General features: G+C 39.0%; 2 protein-coding genes across 2 annotated transcripts in view; one reads left to right on the top strand and one right to left on the bottom strand.

Moving 5' to 3' along the window:
* The window catches only part of LOC140236021 (bifunctional glutamate/proline--tRNA ligase-like), a 40,521-nt gene extending 34,713 nt beyond the window's left edge, over positions 1-5,808 (top strand). Inside the window, exons 30-33 of the mRNA XM_072316002.1 lie at positions 386-546; positions 1,344-1,422; positions 2,312-2,376; positions 3,137-5,808. Coding sequence (XP_072172103.1) covers positions 386-546; positions 1,344-1,422; positions 2,312-2,376; positions 3,137-3,293 — 462 coding nt within the window. The 3' untranslated portion in view covers positions 3,294-5,808. The remainder of the gene's footprint in view (positions 1-385; positions 547-1,343; positions 1,423-2,311; positions 2,377-3,136) is intronic.
* Positions 5,809-10,175: 4,367 nt separating this feature from the next.
* On the bottom strand, positions 10,176-22,074 carry LOC140230369 (organic solute transporter subunit alpha-like). Its single transcript, XM_072310519.1, has 7 exons — positions 21,807-22,074; positions 19,265-19,425; positions 18,530-18,603; positions 15,880-16,038; positions 15,192-15,303; positions 14,419-14,671; positions 10,176-12,553 (listed from the first exon to the last, which is right to left on the bottom strand). Exons 1-7 carry the CDS (start codon positions 21,853-21,855, stop codon positions 12,315-12,317), a joined length of 1,047 nt encoding a protein of 348 aa, XP_072166620.1. The 5' UTR covers positions 21,856-22,074; the 3' UTR covers positions 10,176-12,314.
* Positions 22,075-22,673: the final 599 nt, after the last annotated feature.

The following is a 22,673-nucleotide window of genomic DNA, read 5'->3' as shown; positions in this document are numbered from 1 at the left end:
GAAAGAAAAGAAAGAATCCAAATGATTACTGAAGATAATCAGCCACACAGTCTGAAACAATATTTGACAGTCAGTATAAAAATGTCCTTTGCCATGTGTTCACCTTTGCAAGTGTTCAATTTTATGATTTTAGGTGTTTATGTCTCTCGTCTTCACCAACTTTCTATGTTTTCATTAAATGTCACATCTTGGGGGCATTTCATGAAGCATTTTGTCCAACAAACTTGTCAGACAAATTTACTCTCAGCCAGTTAGATGCAAGGATTTCAGTAGCTTATAACAGTTAGTCAGAAAAATATCAGACCAAAATGCTTCACGAAATGCCCCCCTGGCTATCCATTGAACCGTCATTGTAACAGCGTTGTCTTTTTCTCTGTGATCGCAGGGTGTCCCGATTCGTGTGGAGGTTGGGCCGCGTGACATCAGCAAGCAGGAGTTTGTGGCCGTCCGCCGAGACACCGGTGCCAAGTCGACGATGAAGGAGGCCGAGGTGGTCGACAGGATCAAGGAAACCCTCGAGCAGATTCACAACGACATGTTTGCCAGGTATGTGCCTATGGTCTTCCTTGATAGAAATACTTGCGTAAGTAGTTACTTTACAGTTTGTCGCATGTATTATGATAAACAAAAAATAGCAAGATTGACTTGAAACAATTTTGTACACATGTTAGATATGAAGACTATGTTCATCTCCTATCAACTGAGCTTTGCATTAAATTTTTTTCTGTTATGTCTTTGCTTTTAGTTTGTCTTTTGTCGTTCATCTATTTGTTTGTTTGTTTGTTTGTTTGTTTTTTGATGCGTAACGAGTACATCCTTAGTTGGGTATCCTTTGATATCAGCTCTCAAGAATTTCTTGAGTACAACATATTTTCATCAAGGCTGGAAATGTGGATGATGTGTAAATCCGCAGACTTTCTTTCGAGTGCCTGTATCTTATCTTATATCAAAGACTGCCTTATATGGCCTGGATTAAATGTTGAAATTTTTGTAGTTGCTTTAATGTTCATAATGTATGTGTCTGATGTAAAGAATTTATGTTGGTAATTCTTTGGTTACCCCTCTAAGCAAGACTATTCAGCAGCCTCCCCCCCCCCCCCCCCCCCCCCCGCCCATCATGAATCTGTAAGAGAGAAATAAGAAGAAAAAAAAGAATCACAACATTAATACTTTCTATGTGTTTTGTACTTATGTTCTTCCCGTCTAAGTGGGGATGGGGGTTACCATTGACCTTCCCTTTCCCCCTTAAAACAAAATGTTCTGCATTCCCTGCTATTGACATTATACACCAACAGGGAATGAAATGGCAGTGACAATGTTAATTCATCCTATATGTATTACAGGGCCAAGAAGGAACTTGATGAGCATATTGTGGTCGTCTCCTCTTGGGCCGCGTTCTGTGAAGGATTGGAGGGGAAGAAGGTAAATCTCCCAGCAAGTTTCTCGCTTTGCAGTTTTTGACCTTTTGTAATAGCCCAGAAAGAAAAATGTAATTAACACTTCTGCGCTGTTTTGATGTCCATATGTTTATTTGTGTGTGTGTGTGTGTGTTTCACTTAAAGTCTTTTCAGACTAGTTATATCCTTCAGTATGTGACTATATTCACACCAATACTTATCCGTTTTCTGATGATATTTTCCACCAATTTCAAATTGGATACCTGTGTATTTTAAGTAAATTCATGCAGTGCAAAAAAAAAAAACCAACAACATTTGTTGTAGAAGTACAGTCAAAAACCGCATATTCTTTTGTGGCAGCCATTCAGCGAAAACTTGAGAGGAACCCTTTATAGACAGTTGGCCACTATAAGCAGGTTGCAGCCATATTATTTTAGTTGCATGATATTTGTAGATGTCACATGTATATCTCCCTCACACATATAAATGCAGAGATCATTAGCAAGTACCAGTTGTCTCAAAAATGATAACAAATGATGAGAGCTTTGAGCTTGTGTGACCCTGAAACAACAGCTCTCATTTGAAGTGCAGAAGCTTGAGTAGAAAGAAATTATGACTATAAGTGCCAACGAATTGCGCTCAATGAAATACCACCTGGCTGCATCATACTGATGGCTACTATACTAGTACATGTATGTAGGGTCTGCAGCATTTCATTGCCCTCCAGGGGAATTCGGAGTGGCCACGAAAAAAATGGTGACCACTATAAACGCTTGACGGTTGGTCACTGTAGAGACTGCATTGTATAAGCGTTGGTTAGTCGATAGTCACTGTCCATGTGGAAAGTGCGAGTTGATCCGTGCCTTGCATTTGAGATTATATCAATTGTTTTGTCTCCTCCTTCGAATGCACAGCTGATCCAGTGTCCGTACTGTGGAGACGTGTCCTGTGAAGATCGAATCAAGAAGGACAGCGCAAAGTGAGTTTCATGACTGTGTTCACTTTTAGACTGTATGTTAGATTCCGCAGTATTGAAAGATGGAGTGATTTTACAGTTCACTCAATTTGTTAAGGGGTTATAGACATCACCTTTTGGCCAAATAAAGCTTGACAGAAGGCCTATTGCTCCCAAGTCTACCCTATTTGGCAGAGGGCTTCCTGAAAAAAAAAAAAAAAAAAGAAATATATATATATATATATATATATATAAAAATTATATATATATCTTTTCTTTTCATGACAGGAGAAATGTCAAAATTTTCTGATTTTGGAATGATTTTCCCTTTGATATGCATGTATTGCATTAACACTCATTTCTCTCTCTGATTGCTCTGTGGATCTCCTTGATTTTGATGTTAGTATGTTGGCAGCTAGGAAAAACCTAACTTTGAAGTTGCTGTTGATACATATGAGTTGTTGTGCAGCAGTTAATCAGCCCACCCATGGTGCAGCTTTCTGCTGATGACCTTTGTAATACATGATTATAATTGGAATGACCATCCTAACATTAGCATTGAGATCTGTAATATAAGTGAGCCATAAACTCAACTGAAAATTGACTGCTTTCTCCTACCTAACTGGATGGTATGCACAAACTAGCCGTTCATTCATTCCTGGTAATTCTGATTTAACACTCCATCCATGCAAATCAATATCAAAACTGCTGCTTTCTGATTTTCAGAATGCTGCAGTGTAAGAGTTTGAGTTGACTCATGCCGTTGCTGTCACTCTCATTCCAGGGACCGTGATGTCGTGACTGGGGCTCCCTCTATGGGCGCCAAGGGTCTGTGCATCCCCTTCCAGCAGCCTGCCGAGATTGCCCCAGGCACCCCGTGCATCTATCCGGGCTGCAAGAACGAGGCCAAGCATTACACCATGTTTGGCCGCAGCTACTAGACGGATGATGATGATGGATCTCAGCCAGACCACATCCAGCAATCCTTCGCAGTGCAACTAAGCTACCCAGTAGAAGAAAAAAAGCTTTGACACTTAAATAGTGGAATGAATTTATGGAACTGATTCATGATTAAAAATGGAAGAAATTGGCCAACCATGGACTAGTCCGACCTGTCCCTAAATACTACCAAAGGGGAAAGGGACAGATTTGTTCTATCCTTAGCAAAATATTCTAAAAGTGATCAAATTCATACTTACGGATTGTTTTCGTGCATTTGGGGCTGCTTACGCAGGTTTCAGTTTATTCTGAAAATATGCTGTCTTGAAGTATGGACTTCAAAGTTGATTTTGTCATATGAGCCACCATTATTGTCCTTCTCCCCTTACAGAGATTGCTAAAGTTTATTTTGTTGAAGTATTTTGGAGGTTTAAACATGAAGACATGTTGGTGATTCAAAGGATTTTTTTTTTTTTGCAAGTGGGGATTTGTACTTTCATTATCATTATTATTTTTTATTATGCCTCCGCCACGAAGTGGTGCCGGAGGCATTATTGACTCTGCAGTTTTCTTCCACCCGTAGAGGGCAAACTAAATTTGTGATAACACATATTTCTCATAGACACCTGCCTGAGTATACTCGGGACTAGTCTGCAATGGCTTAAGGTGTCCTTTGAAGAGTATCGCTATTGAATATTTCTGTTGGCATGTGTACTTTATAGTTTGAATTACTGGCCATATTTTGTATTCATTTTCCCATTGTCAGTGGAAAGCTGTCAAGTGGAATTACCTGATATAACATTATTGATTTAGTAGTACAGTCCTGTATGTTAATCAAGAAAGGAAAACTAATGTAGATGATTGGTTGTTTACACAGTCCACTTTCCCTTGTGAGATCTAATTCATGCATTTTGCGAAAGATCTGTTCCTTGATGAAGTGGCTGTCGTGCTAGTTATGATATAGTTTTGGTGGAGTTGAGGAATGGGCTATTAACTTCTTGCGAGATACTGAGAAACCACTTGCAAAGTAACACAGAGTAACCATTCTAGGAGGAATTCAAAGTTTATTAGATAAACTAAGCTGTTTCAAAATCATGTTCATCATATACTGTATACGCCATATATTTCGTGAGTCTCAATTTTCGCGAATCGGGAATTCTCAACGATCTCGCGAGTGGTTAAATTCACGATTGTGGAGTCCTGTACTGAACGCAGAAGTGTACACGCGTACGTCACATTCACATCGGAATAAGAGTCAATATTTTCATGTGTCTTTAATTTCGCGAATAGCACACGACTCACGAAATTCGCGAAAATAAAAACCTTGCAAAATATTTGGCGTATACAGTAAGCATTGAATTCCTCTAGGAACTACATACTTTTTCATATTTCATCAGAAATTTCTCATTATCTCACAAAAAAAAAAAAAAGATTAGAAACCTGAAGTTAGGTCTTAACCAAAACTTTACAATCCCTTTAAGATAAAAGTGTAATTAGTGCATACATTCTTTGTTTGTGGCACACTGTTTTCATGATTTGTTCAGTCAAACACACTAGACTGAAGAGTTATTTTGTTTAGTTGATATGCTACTCAGACTGCTTTTCATTTACCATTTGTAGGAGTTTGTAATCAAGTGATAACTAATGGTATGTAGTCACCCCTCGTCATAACTTAGATTCTTGTCACAATGTGAATTACTGTCAAGTGTTTTGGCAAGTTTTTATTTACTATTTGACTGACAAATTTATCATTTTGTACATGTGTATGAGGAGAGAGTAAGAGAGAACTAGGAGCAAACAGAGTAAGCTATGATACATTAAAACACTACGCCACCCCCTGTCAAATCGGACAATTATTATGAAGATTAATTAAGATGTGAAAGTGATTTGATAACATGCATGCTATCTGAAACTGTCCAAACGCCCTTCATACATATAATAGGATAAGATAAATTCATATGGTTTATCTTTGGGTTCCATTTTTCCTCCTTTTTTTTTTTCTTCTGTCCTCAAGCGACAGGCAGTGAAGAGTGTAAAAAGCCCAATGTATATTACTGATCATCGGTTTTGTAATTGCTATGATAATACTGGGAAAGCTTTTTATTTTTTTTTTCCAATGCAATTTAATGTCAAATGGTGTCAGAGACAATGAGATCGTGAAAAATGAGTAACATTTCATGATATATTTTGTATGATGGAGTTTTAAATGAGCAGAAAAGGAAATAAAGAAAATTGTACCTCCCATAAGCTGGCTGCCATGGTACGCATTGGTTCTTTGTGTTTTTGTTTTTTCTTCCAATTAAAGGTTTGTATGTATGCTCTGTTATGTATATCTTCTCTTTGAAATACAGTCATACTTGTCTTATAGTTGACCTGGCATAAGTTGAATAATCCCATATTATAGTGAAAGGTTTTTCTCAAGTCCTCTTCTCTTTATATGCTATTGATTTTAATCCCTCATAAGTTGAATTTTCTGTAAGTCCAAGCCATTTCTTCAGTCCAAATAGATTTGACTTTGTTGAAGTTGACTGTATACAGTGAAACCTCAATAGGGATATTGAGATGATAAAATCTTGTCAACAAGATGTTATTTTGCCACACACTTCAAACTTTCTTTGTCCTTTATTATTCTCCTACCCTGATGAAAAACGCACAAACAAAAACAACAACCTGTCATTTCCTGCACATCACAATCCCCCAACATCAATTTCATATTCATGTTGACTTATTCTAAAATGAAGGGTAATCAAATTGCAAATTCTAGCACTGTGTAATCAGATGCGTTTCAGGGATTTTTTGAATCTTTTTGTGACTCATTTTTAATGCACCCTCAAAGCCCTACCCGTAACGCAACTAGAATATCAGTCACATCATTATTGACAATAAACAGTATTTCCTACTCAAAAGTTTCACAAATATCACCCTCTAATTCATTTAATTTCATTGATATGATTTTAGTAATTTTCCAGTGTAAAAACCCATTTAACTTAATTAAGAAAGCTGTTTTTCAAAGTAGCTGGTAACATCATTCGGTCAGATAAAATATTTTAACTTGATAGATATAACATCAACATAACAGGTATATTCACTGCATTAATCTGAAATCAAATATAAAATGAAAATGATATCCTAAGAATATCAATAAGTGCCTACAAAGAAAATGCCCCTCTTCACTTTTGCTCCTCCCCCCCCCCCCCTTATAAACATGTGAAAAAGAATCTTGAAGAATCTTGAGGCTTGCCAATCCCTGTCCAACATCAACCCAGCCGTCTCAACACCTTTGTTGATACATATGAAATGAGATGTACATGTATCTCCACGAAAGACAATTATCCTGTACACTGCACAGCGTTACCTGCGAAAGTCAAGAGGTATACGAGCCATGTGGATGTCCATAATGAAGAATAGACCACGTGTACAGACCTTAGTCACGTAAACATATATGTGTGTCCGTTGTGCCGTATATGTATATAAAACTTAAACATAATTATTATTCATTCTTTCATTTCTTCTTAATTCACCTCGTAAATAGATGTAATCTACATGCTAATCTTCCATTCTACTTTTACTGCTGACAGTCTACATACATCCTAGTGACATAAACTTGACTCTATCACTTCTGATCCTATAGAAGATTTGTAAAGATTTTTTTTTTATTTTTTTTTTTTTAGGGGTTTTGGCATCGTGCCCCTTGGTATAAGAATAATTGTAATAATATGAAAATACGATCTCTCCTCTATCATCTTTTTTTTTTTTTTTTTTTTTTTTAGTTTTAGTTTTAAAGAAGAATGAAACTTTATTTATCTATACTATGACCATGGAGGTGGGAAGAGACTTCCCACCTCCCTGTTATGACGCTTACTATTAAACATAAACTTAGACCCCGTTTACAGTGCGAGGCTCGGCCGCGGCCGAGCCGCGGCCGAGCCCAGCCCCGCTTCAGTGTAAACGCGCAAAAGGCCAAATGCGAGGCCAAAATTGGCCTCGCATTTGGCCTCGCTCTGGAGGTGGTCTCGGCCGCGGCCGAGCCCTGCCTCTTCTTAGACCCCGTTTACAGTGCGGGGCCGGGCTCGGCCGCGGCTCGGCCGCGGCCGAGTCCGGCCTCAATTGCGCGGCCGAGCCTCGCAATTTTGTCCGTTTACACTGCTGGGCTCGGCCGCGCTTTTGATTCAAACCTTTCAATATTTTGTCGTAGTGGCGCTCTGCTTGTAAACAAACGCAATTTGGTATTGTCTGGTTTTCAGACCCTTTGCCAAATGAATTCCGTGGCGACGAAGTCGCCGTTCGGGCAAAGGCCTTTGCCGAAGGAAAAAATCCTTTGCAGGACAAAACCACCTTAAACTATACTAGTTTTCGACGTTGAGGGGGTTAATATCCTGAATAGCGAAAGATACAGGCAACGGGTTTGGAAGCCAGACTAAAATTGGCCGCGCAATTGGCCGCGCATTTGGCCCAGTTTGCGTTTACACCAAGAAGAGGCAGGGCTCGGCCGCGGCTCGGCCGCGGCCGAGACCACCTCCAGAGCGAGGCCAAATGCGAGGCCAATTTTGGCCTCGCATTTGGCCTTTTGCGCGTTTACACTTAAGCGGTGCTGGGCTCGGCCGCGGCTCGGCCGCGGCCGAGCCTCGCACTGTAAACGGGGTCTTGGTGTAAACGCAAACTGGGCCAAATGCGCGGCCAATTGCGCGGCCAATTTTAGTCTGGCTTCCAAACCCTTTGCCTGTATCTTTCGCTATTCAGGATATTAACCCCCTCAACGTCGAAAACTAGTATAGTTTAAGGTGGTTTTGTCCTGCAAAGGATTTTTTCCTTCGGCAAAGGCCTTTGCCCGAACGGCGACTTCGTCGCCACGGAATTCATTTGGCAAAGGGTCTGAAAACCAGACAATACCAAATTGCGTTTGTTTACAAGCAGAGCGCCACTACGACAAAATATTGAAAGGTTTGAATCAAAAGCGCGGCCGAGCCCAGCAGTGTAAACGGACAAAATTGCGAGGCTCGGCCGCGCAATTGAGGCCGGACTCGGCCGCGGCCGAGCCGCGGCCGAGCCCGGCCCCGCACTGTAAACGGGGTCTTAGCTGTATCACATCTGGTTCTCTAGAAGATTTGAACAGATTTTTTATTTGGATATTGTGTCCCAGGGATAAAAGAATATGGCTATACAATTGTATAAATGAAAATATTTTTAAAGATGTGAAAATGTAATCTGTCGTCTATCATTTCTTTAGTTTCATAAAAGATTTTCAAAGAATCTCTGGTGTGTGAGTTCCAAGGCCAATACAAAATACATAATTGAATGTTCTTTCAAGGTAATTTATGGTAGATCGAGGGATTTCCCTGTAAGAAGGTGAACTTGCGATACTCATGACCTGGTGAGAGCGAGACTATTGTGCATATTATTCTCTAAGTTTGAGCATAAAAATTATTTCATTTTCTTACAATACTAATTCTTTGTATTCAGATTGATTGCCATTTACCTTTTCATACCCCGCGTACACAAAGTGTAGAGGGGGTATCTAGGAATCAGCGTGTGGTCGGTCGGGCGGTCCGTTGCAAATCTTGCGTCGCGAACTCCTACGGTTTTGAAGCAATTTTGATGAAACTTGGAGTACATAATGACATTTAGGTATAGATGTGCAAGACATGTTTTTTGTGTTTGTCGGAGAAAGCGTTGCCATGGTACCCACAATTTTCCCCAAACTTGTGGAGTGAATTACTTCCACAGTTTTTCAGCAATTTGTTTCAATATTGGTATGTATAATGATCAATAGGTGTAATTATGCAAGACACACTTTTTGTTTGTACCGGACAAGGCGTTGCCATGGTAACGGCTTATTTTCTTGAAAATCTTGTGGGTGAACTACTTCCACAATTTTGTAGCAATTGAACTCAAATTTCGTGTACATAATGACACCGAGGTGTAGATCTGCACGACATGCTTCTATGTTTGTCTGAGAAAAAGTTGCCAAGGTAACCACAATTTCCCCAAAAACCTTGTGGAGCGAACTACGTCCACACTGTTAAAGTAATTTATTTCAAATTTTATATGTAGGGCCTATAATGGTCTACAGGTGTAGTTATGCAATATACTCTTTGTGTTTGTACCTGACAAGGTGTTGCCATGGTTACTACATATTTTCTTGAAAATCTTGTGGAGTGAACTATACACTGTACTTCCACAAGTGTGAAGCAGTCAAGCTCACAAGGTACTCACAAGGTACTACACACATACACAAAGACACAGACACACGCACGCACGCACACACACACACACACACACACGTAACCTTTTATCAAACCCTGGTTCAATTCTTTTTCACAGGAAATTAGTCAGTTCTCGGGATTGCGCCATCACTCGACGTATAACGCGTATAGTCGGCGAGAAAAAAAAAATCGATAAATAAAAGGGCCCAGAACTATAGACTAGAATCTGGGCTGCGGGAGCGGGGATATTAATCACGGTGGAGTAATTACATAGCAAACATTTGTACTCTGAACATTAGTATTGTACTGGCTTTATAATCCTGGGGAAAGTATTTTAGGCAATTTCTTGTCAAGTGGTTTCGAAGTCACTCATATTCCACGAGCTATTGATCATGGAATATGAGTGACATTTTATTGCATATTTCGTATGAGGCTAGGCAGAGTGGTTTTAAATGAGCAGAAAAAGGAAAAAATTGTACATCTAACACGTTTGCGTGATGGAAAGTATTTTTTCAGTTGCTGTTGTTTATGTGTATGTACTCTTGTGTGTCACTTTGCATGAGAATATGACAAAAGGACCCTCCTTAAATAGGAACACTATAATGAAGTCTGCTATAGATTCCCCATGAATTCAACGTTTGTTTATTTGTTTGTTTTGTGTATTCTAAATACCCTGCCAAACGAAGTTTGAAGAAAGTTTGCAGAAATCCGCGTGTTGTCAGACGATCTGTTGGAAAACATGCGGATCAAACTACCTCACCAATGTTCAAGCGATTCAGACAAAATGTTGACACACAATGTCGCAGTTAATGTACAATTATTATACAAAACACATTTTCAACAGGAGCGGAAAGTGCTTTGCCATGGTAACATCACATCATGGTCTTGCGAACTTTCGGATCGAACCAATTCTGCAATTTTTCAGCGATTCAACCCAAATTTGGCACATGTTGAGCTCAATATAAAGTTGTGCAAGATACATTTTCAACAGTAGGGTCAAGTGTGTTGCCATGGTAACAACACGTAATGGGCAAAACGCCTTTGCCGACTTAAATTCGTATCCAGTATTTAAGCGGTTCCTGTCAAATTTCGTACAAAGGTTGTGCAAGATTATTTTTCAAGAGTAACGGAAAGTATGTTGCCATGGTAACAGCACATTAGTTGCTGCTGTCAATTTCGGCAATGAAAAAGTACAGAATTGTTAGGCCGGGGAATTAAATCAATCACCTTCTGTGGTGTTTTTAGATGTTTCTCAAACCTTGATAAAACAAAATTGCATTCAACTGTTCAATGCAACATCAGAACATAATACTGTAACCTTAATTTAAAGAAGCAATGATCACATTACGCTGCGTCGGACAACAGGACGACCTTGCATCAGGTGTTGAATATACATGTATATGAGTTAAGGAAGTGAACCTAACATGGGAAAAACCGATGCACGTGATTGATGATTGCTCAGAGTAGAAAGTTCGGAAAGTTCGCTCGACCCTCCTGTGGGAGGACTCGACCGTACAGTGCAATCCCCACACAATGGAAAGGTGCAAAGGTGTCCACTTTTTTTCCCAATTTTCTCTTTTATATCTTTCACTTTTTTTCTGACGTCTCACATGCACACCCTCTCCCTCTTCGTGTACATTTTTATTGTCTGTCCGTTTTTCTATCTGTCTCACTCTCTCTTTCTCTCTCTCTTTCCAGTGTTTGTAAGTCTTACAGACTAAAAAGAGTTACGCATACAGTTGTATCTACACAAAATGCAAATGGGTGAGAGATTTTTTATGTGACTGACACAATTACTTACTGATTGGTTCCTCCCGTAGTCAAGTAGTATATAAGATGTTTCAAAAATTAATTCGCATCCATGAAAATGGAACAGTTTATACTCTATCAACAATGCACCATCGTATTGAGTGGATGAACAGTTTTGATTATTAATATTACTGGGGACAAAAGTCACACCAGTGTCAAGTGCAAGTATACATAACGTGAAATATAAGGCATATCAAGCACCAACATTTATTTCTTTTTTTTTCAATTGCTAAGATACCAGCAATTTCATTCGTCAAAACTTTTTGAATTTAAAATGATCTGATCGTCAATTTCACATTATGAATTATGACTTAATTCATTTGCTCTTTCATTCTCTTTTAAGGGGTGACAGCAAAAATGCACGTGTAGAGACGTGAGCTTGTGAGTACCGACAGTGTGCTACACTAAGAGAAGGACCCTGTTAAAGTCATATTCACGATTATATCTATACGCGAGGTCCTACAACTGTATCAGTTGCAACATGCTAACGAGTAGGTGTATACGAAAGATTAATGATGACGTGATGATTTAGATGTTCCACCTGTCATTTCCTCGAGACAACGTGTAGAATCTATGAGTAAGTTTTTTTCTTGCTTCATGACACCACTTACCGAACAAAGCTGCAAGATAAAATAATTTCTAATGAATATAATAGCTCTGATGAACTATGGCACAATGTCAGTAAAATACCCTTAAAAAAAGGAGACTCAATAAAAGTCGACCAGCAGTTCTCCATTCTATTTCTAAAGTTGGGTCGCGCAAATTAACCACTGTTGTGGTTTCCAGCTCCACGAGGGCGTATATTCCAGTCAATGGTCATCGTCATTCTTGGAAGCATCGTTGCGACATCATTATCGTCCTGTGAAATTATCACATGTAAGAAGCTCCCTCATGAATTCATCGTTCTCCCCAGCAACTTCCGTAAAGATGCGATTTCAGTCAGACATCTCCGTATAGAGAGACAACCCGCTCTTGCTTTGGACGACGACTTCGTCCGTCCGCGCCCCGCTGTCATACCTCCTTGACGGCGCCGAAGGAGTGTTGCGAGGCGCTTCGACCTCGGTCCGACAGCAGCGGCGTCTTCTCCGTCGTGGGCTGGGCCAGTCCGTCGCTGGACACCATGCCCGCGAAGGTGCTCGCCCGTACCCGCTTGTTGATACGGACGACGTTGCCGTTGGTCGTGCGGAAGAAGTAGAGTGTGGGAATGAACATGAGCGCCGACTCCAGAGTTAGAAGAAAGCAGTGCCACTCTGTGTAAAAGATGGCCGATGAAAGACGATGGAATTAATGACAGCTTTCACTGCCAAAATTGTCATACAAGACTGCCATGCGTGTTTAAAGGGAGCTATAGTTTTGGTTGAGACCTTAACTTCAGGTTTCTAATATTTTGGGGGGAGATAATGACAAACCTCTCATGAAATATGAAAGAGCATGTTATTCCATGAGAGATTCAACGTTAATTTGATGAAAATTGGTTTTAAAATAGCTGAGATATTAAAAAAAGGAGCATTCCTAATAAAAAGCGGGACCCACCTTTTATTAGGATCACTTTGTTTTACTTTGTCTTTGGATGTCTCAGAAATTCTAAAACCGATTTTCATCTAATAAGCTTTGAATTCCTCTTACAAATGGTATGCTCTGTAGTTTCTTGGTATCTCACAAAAAGTTAAAAGCCCAATTCTCATCTCCACCAATACTATACAATCACTTTAAAAAACGTCGTTTCTTTGTCTGTTTGCCTGTGTTTGAGGGTATCTGTTGTAATTAAGGTGTTTGACGTCTATGTTTGTCTGTGTGTGTGTGTGTGTGTGTGTGTATGTATGTGTGTGTGTGTGTGTGTGTATGTATGTATGTTATCTTAATTTGAGATAAATCAGGGAGGTGGACTATACTTCCCTGCATAGAAATTTTGCAATGAAGATCCAAAAAACAACAACAAACAAACAAACAAACTTAATAATGTAGACAGATATTGCGTTCGAATGAAATTATCAATTATCTTCTTATGCTCTTGAGAAGACTTTTCATGAAAAAAAAATCCGCCTGTTTCAACTTTAATCATGAATGTATTCACCATAAAGGCCATAGTTCGTGTTTCCCAAGGGGGAAGTGGGTGAAATCCCTTCTTGGTTTCCCTTTAAGCCGACGTCACCATGTGATCATTTCACATATCGAAACTGCGTTCAACTTTCCACCACTCCCACATAGCGTCATGTATAAAAATTAGGTCGAATCGTTTATTGCTCGATTGGTTGATTTACGACATAATTATTTCATTTCATCTGAGATATCACGCCACATAATTTATTTGTAGGTATCGGAATCATTAATCAGTTTCTTCATTTGATGAATTATTCGTCATGACCCAAGTACTGCACGCCCATTCATCACATACCCAGTTAGATGTTAAACAGCAATAACTATGTGTTCTTTTCCTTTACAAGTGACACGCTTATGGGGAATATGAATGCCAAGTTTTGTTCGCTAAGTATCGTGCATGTCATATAAATCAATTTCATTATCGCTTCTGCCATAACTCTTTCTGCTGGTGGCTGTATAGATCTAATGTTAACCTGTGTTGTCATATTGCCCTTTCACTCAGCCACTCGTGTGATCATTCGCTTTCTTTTCTTCTCGCTCTGTCTGTTTCATGGCATCTAAAACAATGCGCAGTAAAATAACTTGCGCAATCAACATAATTATTATTTCACGTTCCAATGTTTCAGCTACACTGTTAAGATAATTGATATTGTTGTAATCATCATGTGATATTTATAATTACTGTTATCATTGTTATCATTATAAGTATTACTCTATGTGTTAACATCGTTACCATTAACATAATCAGTATTATTATTAACATGACACTATGCATTACCCCATGAGACCACGGTTCTGAATACTCTGAATAGACATGAAGACGTTGTAAAGATCATCACACTCCATACACAGAGAAATTGCCAACGACAGAAAGCAAACATTGGGATAACTTTTAAAGTTTACACCTATGTCCTTTTTTTTTCTCTCTCTCTCTCTCTTTTATTTCTCCGTTTTCACTTCTTCTTTTTCCGTACAAAAATTAGTACCGAAGTAAATCAAACTGATCGCAACTCACGATATCCGCGAACGGGCGTGGCGAAGGGCTGGTTGCACGCGATGACGTCGAAGCGAGCGAGGATAACGAGGAGCACCGACTGCACGTTGCTGAGAACGAGGGCCGTCTGCACGCAGAGGAACTTGAAGCGGATCTTGTACTCCTTGAGGAAGTTCTTGCCGGCCGAGAAGAAGACGACGAGGGCGGAGACAGCAATGAGGGCGGACACCAAGGTGATGCTATTCAGCGTCAAGGTGATGACCAGGGACGTGTGCTGATTGGCCAAGAGGACAGAGCATGCGCGTGACATCACTTGTGTAGGCAAGGTAAAGTCCCTTATTACATCTTGGATTTTATTCTCTTCCTTGCTCCTCCTCACAAAGTGGAAATACGCAGTCGTAGGCAAACATTCTCCTTACATCCATGATTTATTTTTAATAAGTCAAGAAAATTATTTTTAAGATTAGTTTTTTTTTAACATGGTTGGGTTGCTCAAATCACTTTTTTTTTAAATCATTGTTCACCCCCTAAAAAATGGATTTATTTATGCTCATTCACCTAATATCGATGACTTCAACAATGTTCTCATTAATACCAACCGCAGAAACCACAGAACGGGGTTTCTTATACCTGAGAGGTTAAACTTACACTGTTTGTAACAATGCCCAGTCTTTCGAAATTACATAGTCCATTGAACCGTCAGTGCATGCATCTACGCCAGTATGCTAAGCAAACGATATGACCGCATGCTTCCCGACAGAGATGTTAAGCCTGGTGTTAAACTAGGTACTCACCGAATCTTCGTTTATGGACCCGTCCACGTTTAGAACTTCCGTGATAAAGAGCATCACTGGGCGAATAATAGCTGCTTGCAGCACAGACGCTTCCAGAATTCGGAAATTCTTTCTATAGAAGGAAATAATCAAAGCGTCAGGAAATATGATGTTTCCCCGTTTTGTTTTTTGAAACAATATTTGTAGCTGTCCCGCATGTTTGTTCTTTTTTTAATTGTCCTGTCATGAGTTTGGCTAGGTATCTACAGACAATGGAAGGAGTGGGAAAAAAAGAAACAAGATGAGAAGGATAGTGATGGCGATGATGATGATGATGCAAATGAAAATATCAAAAATCAAAACTGTATTCACTACAATAAATTATATAGGAATCGTCATTATCTTATTACTAAAATGACATTGTTTATGTTAGTATCATTTCCATTATTTTGAGAGAAAATTACGAACTGCATAATAGCTATGATAAAAACAAAACTAAAGGAGAAGAGAAAAAAGACGAAAAATGAAATATTGATATCCAAACAAACATGTGAATGAAAATGTTTTATAAATAATATAGGAAGGAAGAAATGAAGACAAATATTCATGAGTAGATAAATCAATAAATTAATGAATCTGAAGAATAGAAACAAAGTGACAAAAAGGGCCCTTCTGTGTTTTTAGTCGCAGTCAAGTGGAGAATCTTTACCTCGTCATCTTGACTTTCGGCAAACAGAAGAGGATGCACATCACCGGAGGACGGGCCAGCGAGAACTTAGTTCCCGTCATCCGCAGCACCATGGCGTCCAGGCCGCCGAAGTAGTCGACGATGAGGATGACGAACTCGTACAGGCAGACGGCGAAGAACCTGATCATGACAAAATTGAGAGGTTGCCATCATTTACTGAATTTACAAATGATAGCGAGGATAATCATGATGACAATGGGCATATTTTCAGTTGCAATGGTAGTTACAACAGTAACCCAGAAGTAGAAGTACAGTATGTCCCCCCAAAAAATTGCAATCGGATTTCACATTGATAACACCCAATATGATTAAACTGTCCAAATGCTACTTCACGGTCTTAAAATGTAACATCTTAGCTCTATTTTGCAGAAAACCCTATTCAATTTGGTTATGCGGTCACAGAGAAATGTGGATTATTGTAAAGCATGTCACGAGTCTGATTCTTCCAAGTTTAGCACTTGGATGCTCTTGGAACTGCATATTAATGTGTAAGCACAAAAGACAGAACTTGGAAGGAAGGGATTCCTGAGATATGCTCTACAAAATTCCTCATTTCTCTTTGACCACTAAAGCAAATCGAATGGGATTTTCTGTAAGATGTGGGCAATGAGTTATAGTTTCATACCCTGAAATTGTATTTGGATTGATTCTCTATCTTTGAAGTTATCGTTGCGAAGGGTCCCGTTGTATTTGTCTTTTTTGGAACATATACGGTAGAGTAATGTAATCTGAAACCAATAGAAGCAGCATTTATCATATTGCAATACACTTGTACTAACCATCCTTGTTATCCCTATCGATGTTATCAGCAGCAACATCAAAATCATCAGTGATACAGTGTGATACAAAATTTGATCATCATCAAATTAGCAATTATTAACAATTAACTATAAAACTGGTTCCCTCAAGTGTCTTCATTACGTAATACCCAGTTTTGTTCATACTCCCCCGTTAGTACATAATACGTATATGTCCTTTAAAAAAAACACCTTTATAGCGCTTCTTGTTTTCAAGAACACAATGTTTCTTATGCTTTTATGAAAGCTCGTGTTCTTCTCTTTCCCAAATAAAACAAAGTATGGTGGGCGCATACGAAGACATTTCTGATGGGGTGTTCTAAATTTCTCACATCATTCACCGCTAAAAACATACTTTTCCTAGATTTGTTTGACTAAATTTTACTGAGCTTTGTTACCTTCATCTGCTCATTCATGAACACTGTATATTTTCTTCGTCACGTAGCTTTATTACATTGTCGACATCCTGTGCTCTCGTAGGTTTTGTCATTTTTCGTCATTGAAACACTGTATAAACTGTAGAATCTAGCCTACATTCTACAAGCTGCCGATTTTTCAGTAGGTCCCGAATATTACCATTATTGGTATTTGTTTACGTATTTCTTTATTTCCATCTCAAATTGACCATCTCGTGTTCAACGTCTCCTTGACAACACATAAAATGTAAAAATCGTATGAAGTGTGAAATATGAAACAGTGAATTATCAATACACAGGCGAAACACACACACAATACAAGCATTTCGCATACAAAACGATATTGACGTGACGTGGTGAATTTCGATGACGACAGATCTATTTCAGCGTAGTAATCGGCGATTAAGTGCGGCCTGGTAGCACTTGCGGAAACACAAATTACAAGAATAGGGGAAAAATTCTATAAAGTATACTGTATTTTGACGCTAAATGACATTCATCATGTGTAGTGCTGTCACAAAATGGATCAAGTGGTCGTGTCTGTGCTATGCAGGTATATATTGCTCTATACCGCTAGATTCCACATTCTTGAACTTTGTCCGGTCTGTTCAAGTTGGATTAACGAAAGATCAATGTTTATAGACGTTATCTCAAATATCATCGTTTTGTTTGTATTAGATCTTGAGGGTGTGTAATTAGCATTACCGGCGTTCTACGCTGGACTCAGGGTATCCATTTAAACGGCAACAATGTATAGTTGAATGTCCTTCGGCCGTTCGGCGGTTTTATCGATTCTTGACTCTTGAACCTTGCGAGAGATCTATACATTTGTATTCTTCACATTAACATGATAAATGAAGCCAGGTAGCACACAATAGCACTTCCACACATTTGATGATAGAGAGCCATAACGACTATTTTCATTCGACACCAAAAGACTGATAGTCCACAAATATTTTGGCATATACATGTATGTTATGCATCCAATCGTGACAATGCGACGAGAAATTGATATTCCGTCGTAAGCTACAGGCTTGTATTGTATATTCTGAGTCATAATAACATTCGACTGAAAAAAAAACCCCACACACACACAGTTTATTGAAACGTACATGTCTCATTGTTCTCTTTATATTCTGAGAGGTATATAGCGTGTCAATTTCGTGTCAATTTCGTGTCAATTTCGTGAAGTTAAAAATCCCACCCCGTGTTTATACAGAAACACTGACAAGCCGTGGCAAAGGTCGTATATATTAGTGCGTTAATTGATATTGTGTTGATGCGAAAATTATCAGAAGAGATCTATCAACAACGATGAGTATGTGCATATGGATCTAGCCAAGTTACACAAAAGCTCACATTATGCATGGCATGACACTTCAAATCTGTCTCACTTACGCGGTAGCAGTCAGCGTACACAAGCCCGAGGCTCGAGGTATGTAAAGGCCGAGCAGGGACGCCGCGCAGTAAACCTTGTGAGAAGATAAAAGAAATTTAACTTTGATGATGGTTGAGAGTAAAATGATGATGATGATAAAATCGTCGTGATAATGATAAAAAATCCTGAAGAGTATAGAACAATAACGATGATAACAAGTGCTCGATCAGGAAGACAAAAACTTATACTAGTTGCAATGTTGTAGTTTGTATTTAGAATAAGTAAGGACAGAATTTACTGTCATTCCTTGCCAAATATCACTGCCAACATCGGCTTCAACTCTCAAAAGAATATCTTTATACATTCCGATGAGTGCGATCCATAAAATTCATTTCACTGATACATTATTAGCCTCCTCTTTATTAATGCGTTGATTGAGCACATCTTAACTCATCAAGCACTAATTTGATCATATAAATTTTCCATTCATCCCTTATAATCTGTCCATTAGTTTAAATTTCATCGATCAATTTTACAAATCATTTGAATAATGAATGGCAATCCACCCTCCTATTTGATAAGTAAAAATAAAAACGGCAAGACATAATTATGTATATTCAAAATTCATCTTGCCTACCACCTATCAAACACATCAGTTACCGATTTAAAAAAGGAAAGTTACCTCTTATGTGGAAAGATTCCAATTCATCCACATATAAATAGATAATCAACTAATCGATTGATCAATAACTCACAGGATATATGCCCAGGATCCAGATAATGCACGTTCGCCTGTCGCTGTAAGGGATGTTTTGAGTGACCCAGTACCAAGCCTCGAAGAACAGAACCACCTCCACGGATGTGATAATGGAGCAGGTGATGAGGATTGGCAGCATCATGGGGTTGCTCTCCAGATCTGGTGAGATGGAGAAGAAATATATAAAAAAAAGTAATACTAAGAAACAAACAAAACATAATGGGACAGTATATACTTGTATAGGTATATAAAATGTCACATGCATACTTAGAGATTCAAAGTGTTGGTAGTCGGCAATGCCACCGTGTTTACGATGGTGATAATGTTGGTTTTGGTATGGGAGATGATGGTATAGTGTTGTTGGAATGGCGGTATGTGGTGGTGATGATGGTGCAGTATATTTTGGACGTGGTCATGATATGATGGTGATAATGTTCGAGGTCATGGTGATGGTGGTATATGATTAATCTAGCTCATGCGAATACTGAACAGCTGTGGTGGTAATAACAGTATAAAGTCGGTGGCTACTGCAGTAATAGGCTCTGTTTATGGTGATGAAAGTGTTAGTGAGGATGGTAAGTTATTTGGAAGGCTGATGTTGTACAGCTAAGTGGTTGTTTCTTATCGGTAGTGTTTGTCGTGGTATTGTTTTTAATCTCTTCAAGCCAGTAAAACATCCATTTAATTCAATTCAAATTCAAATCAAATTCAATTTCCAATATCACGTCTTCATGCGATTACGCAAAATTGCAATGTTATGCAAAAATATATAATAAACATACATAATGGAACTATAGATTTTGTTTAAAATCAATGTGGTATTGGGAAAGATATAGGTCCACGTAAAAGACAAGCTTGTAGAGATATGTGACACTCAAGAAATTGAACTTGCACATGAAAAACAAAAGTAGACTAACGGAAGTAGACACACAGACGTTTGGGACAGAAAGACGTAGATAGGACAAACAAGAGACAATGGGAAGGGGCCGTTAGAGAGAAAAGGAAGGAAGGAAGGAAGGACTATTTGAGAGGAAGCACGAGTCCGCAGCACATACAGAGGTTTCGCACCCTAAGCACCCTATTCTCAAGGTATGTCATAATGTTTTACCAAAGTTTTTAAATCTGCAATAGTCATCGGCTACAATTAATGGCAAATTATTTTTGTCTTTTGTTTCGAAGAGTCGAAATTGGTCAAAGCAGTCTGAAGCTGCTGTAACGCTCGATTATAGATTACGCGGTATTTCGAATTACGATTTCATGGTTACGTCTGGAGGCGTTGTGAATATAAGCCAGTCTTCTCTTTTTTTGCCCTCAACGATATACTTTTCAAGCTGACAATAGTTTTATTTTTGGTGCGGATTCAAACGGACGAGTGGCTTACGAACGTGCCGGTGGAATCACATACGGAGAGGAAATCACCATACAATCCAATGTAATAGAGACGGGGTGACCTTTTGTACAATATTGCCGACTCGAGTATTTCTGCTTGTAATAACTTATCGCACTTCACATTATTAAATATTAAGAAACGGATGAACCTGTCGCATTTTGAGCGAAAAGTTTGATCACTGTTCAAAAAGTAATATATAAATTTATATCAAGAAAAAAAGTATGACCAATAAAGTGTTTATACAGTAGCTCTTTACGGTGCAGGCAACGCTAACCTCAAGATAGCTGTTTTTCGTTTGCTGCATGTATTTTGAATTTCTTAGCTTTGGTAAAACTGGGTAAAAATTCTATCCTGGATTTGCAGAATTTCGACAATCAAGGAAAGTGCACTAACTGAAATTAGAGACAGGTGGGTGTGTATATATATATATATATATATATATATATATATATATAAATTATACAGAAGAGGATGATAATCACGAGGAAGAGTGTTTGGTGAAAGTGATTGCATAATGCTGTCATTTGCGAAAAATATATTATAGTTTTACAAATTACAAAATTTGACCTTTAAAGGAAGCATTTACTTTCTAATTTAGAGGCTAAAGCCTTGACCACGACGCCCTTATGCAAAGCTAAAGAAAAGAAAGACTACAAGAACAATGGGCAATTTCTGAAGACAGGAATTTTGTTTCTTTTAGTGCCGTCACTTTTATAACTGATATTTACAAATGTATTAAGCAAGCACATAAAACACTTAGGCTTGATCCTCTCGGAATATTGATTTTCTTATTTTACAGAATGGATTACATATTTTGTTCTACGCTGAAGTAGCCATTTGTAAGAAGCATTATGGCTATAGGGGCCCTTTTTGTGCAATATTTTGTGATGGGTAATACATTACGGGGAGGTGAGGGTGCGTTACTCCCCCCCCCCCCCCCCCCCCCACCAAAAAAAAAAAAAAAGTTCAGTTGTGATACATGTTTCTAAATAAGTAAAAGTGCCATATGGCTATAGGCTGCTGAGCCCTGAGGGTGAGCCAAGATAAGATCCAGAAAGCAATGCAACATTATACACAAGATTGATTCAATAGGTCTCATGTTATGATGACAGCATATGCGTGGAAGACAATATCTAATAGTGAGACTTACCTGCCAACATTTCGTACGACAGCGGTGTGTATGTGCAGTTCAAGTCCATCTTGGTGTATATCTAGGAGCCGATATTCCGAAGAGTTGTATTACAGGATGTACCTTACAGTATATACAGATGGAAGGGCAATCGGAACTTTACTGTCCTGTTTCACGCCGCTACTGTATTCAGTGGGTCTGTCGCAGTCGATAACATGAAATAGTTCTTCCCTGAATAGGCCTACATAGCTCGGAAAGGATTATGCCGCTGGTAAAGGTCTTGCAGAATAGGGCTTCGTTCTTTCTGCCATTTCCACCACAGTGAGTCGAATCTTGTACTTAATCTTGGCTGCTGCGCGCATTTGGGCTGTTTTCTTTGAGGCTGCCCTTGTTGACTCACAGGACGTGGTTCTATTTGCTCGTCAGGACAGTGAATAACTTGAAGACTCATTCAGTCAGTACTGTGCAACTAGCCGGTTACTCTTGTATGTAGGCCTACCTTACCAATGATAACCAAACTTTTCTCCCGTGTTATTATAAAGTTAACTGCTTCGCAACGGTATATTTGCCGGAGTCTATAATACCTATAGCACGAGGGACACCAGTGCGGAAGTGGGTTTGACTGCTCATCTCTCGTTAATAAATCCTACAATAACTAATTATTTTTGCCCGGAAATCTTTGATGGACGGCAGTGAACGTGACACCGGGAGTGTTACACTGACTCGCGGTTTCGACGAGCAGCGCAACTCCCGGGGTTTTTGTTGTAATAAACTATTCGGGCAAAGGTCGTGTGATAAGCAGAGCGATTAATCAGGTCTTTACGAGAGCTTCAACTAATAAGTGATCATAAATATTGGTTATCACAGCAATGTACACCTTGGCTTGTG

This window comes from Diadema setosum, chromosome 1 (assembly GCF_964275005.1).
Source record: "Diadema setosum chromosome 1, eeDiaSeto1, whole genome shotgun sequence".
Classification (NCBI taxonomy): Eukaryota; Metazoa; Echinodermata; class Echinoidea; order Diadematoida; family Diadematidae; genus Diadema; species Diadema setosum.
Note: the sequence above shows the minus strand (reverse complement) of the source record. Positions and strands in the feature narration are given on the sequence as shown.

Excerpts from the sequence above, each read along its gene's own strand:
- LOC140230369 (XM_072310519.1), bottom strand. The coding sequence starts at position 21,855 with ATGGACTTGAACTGCACATACACACCGCTGTCGTACGAAATGTTGGCA. Across the intron at positions 14,672-15,191 it reads GGTCCATAAACGAAGATTCG|CACACGTCCCTGGTCATCAC; the intron begins GTGAGTACCTAG and ends TTGGCCAATCAG. Across the intron at positions 12,554-14,418 it reads CACGCCCGTTCGCGGATATC|AGTGGCACTGCTTTCTTCTA; the intron begins GTGAGTTGCGAT and ends TCTTTTACACAG.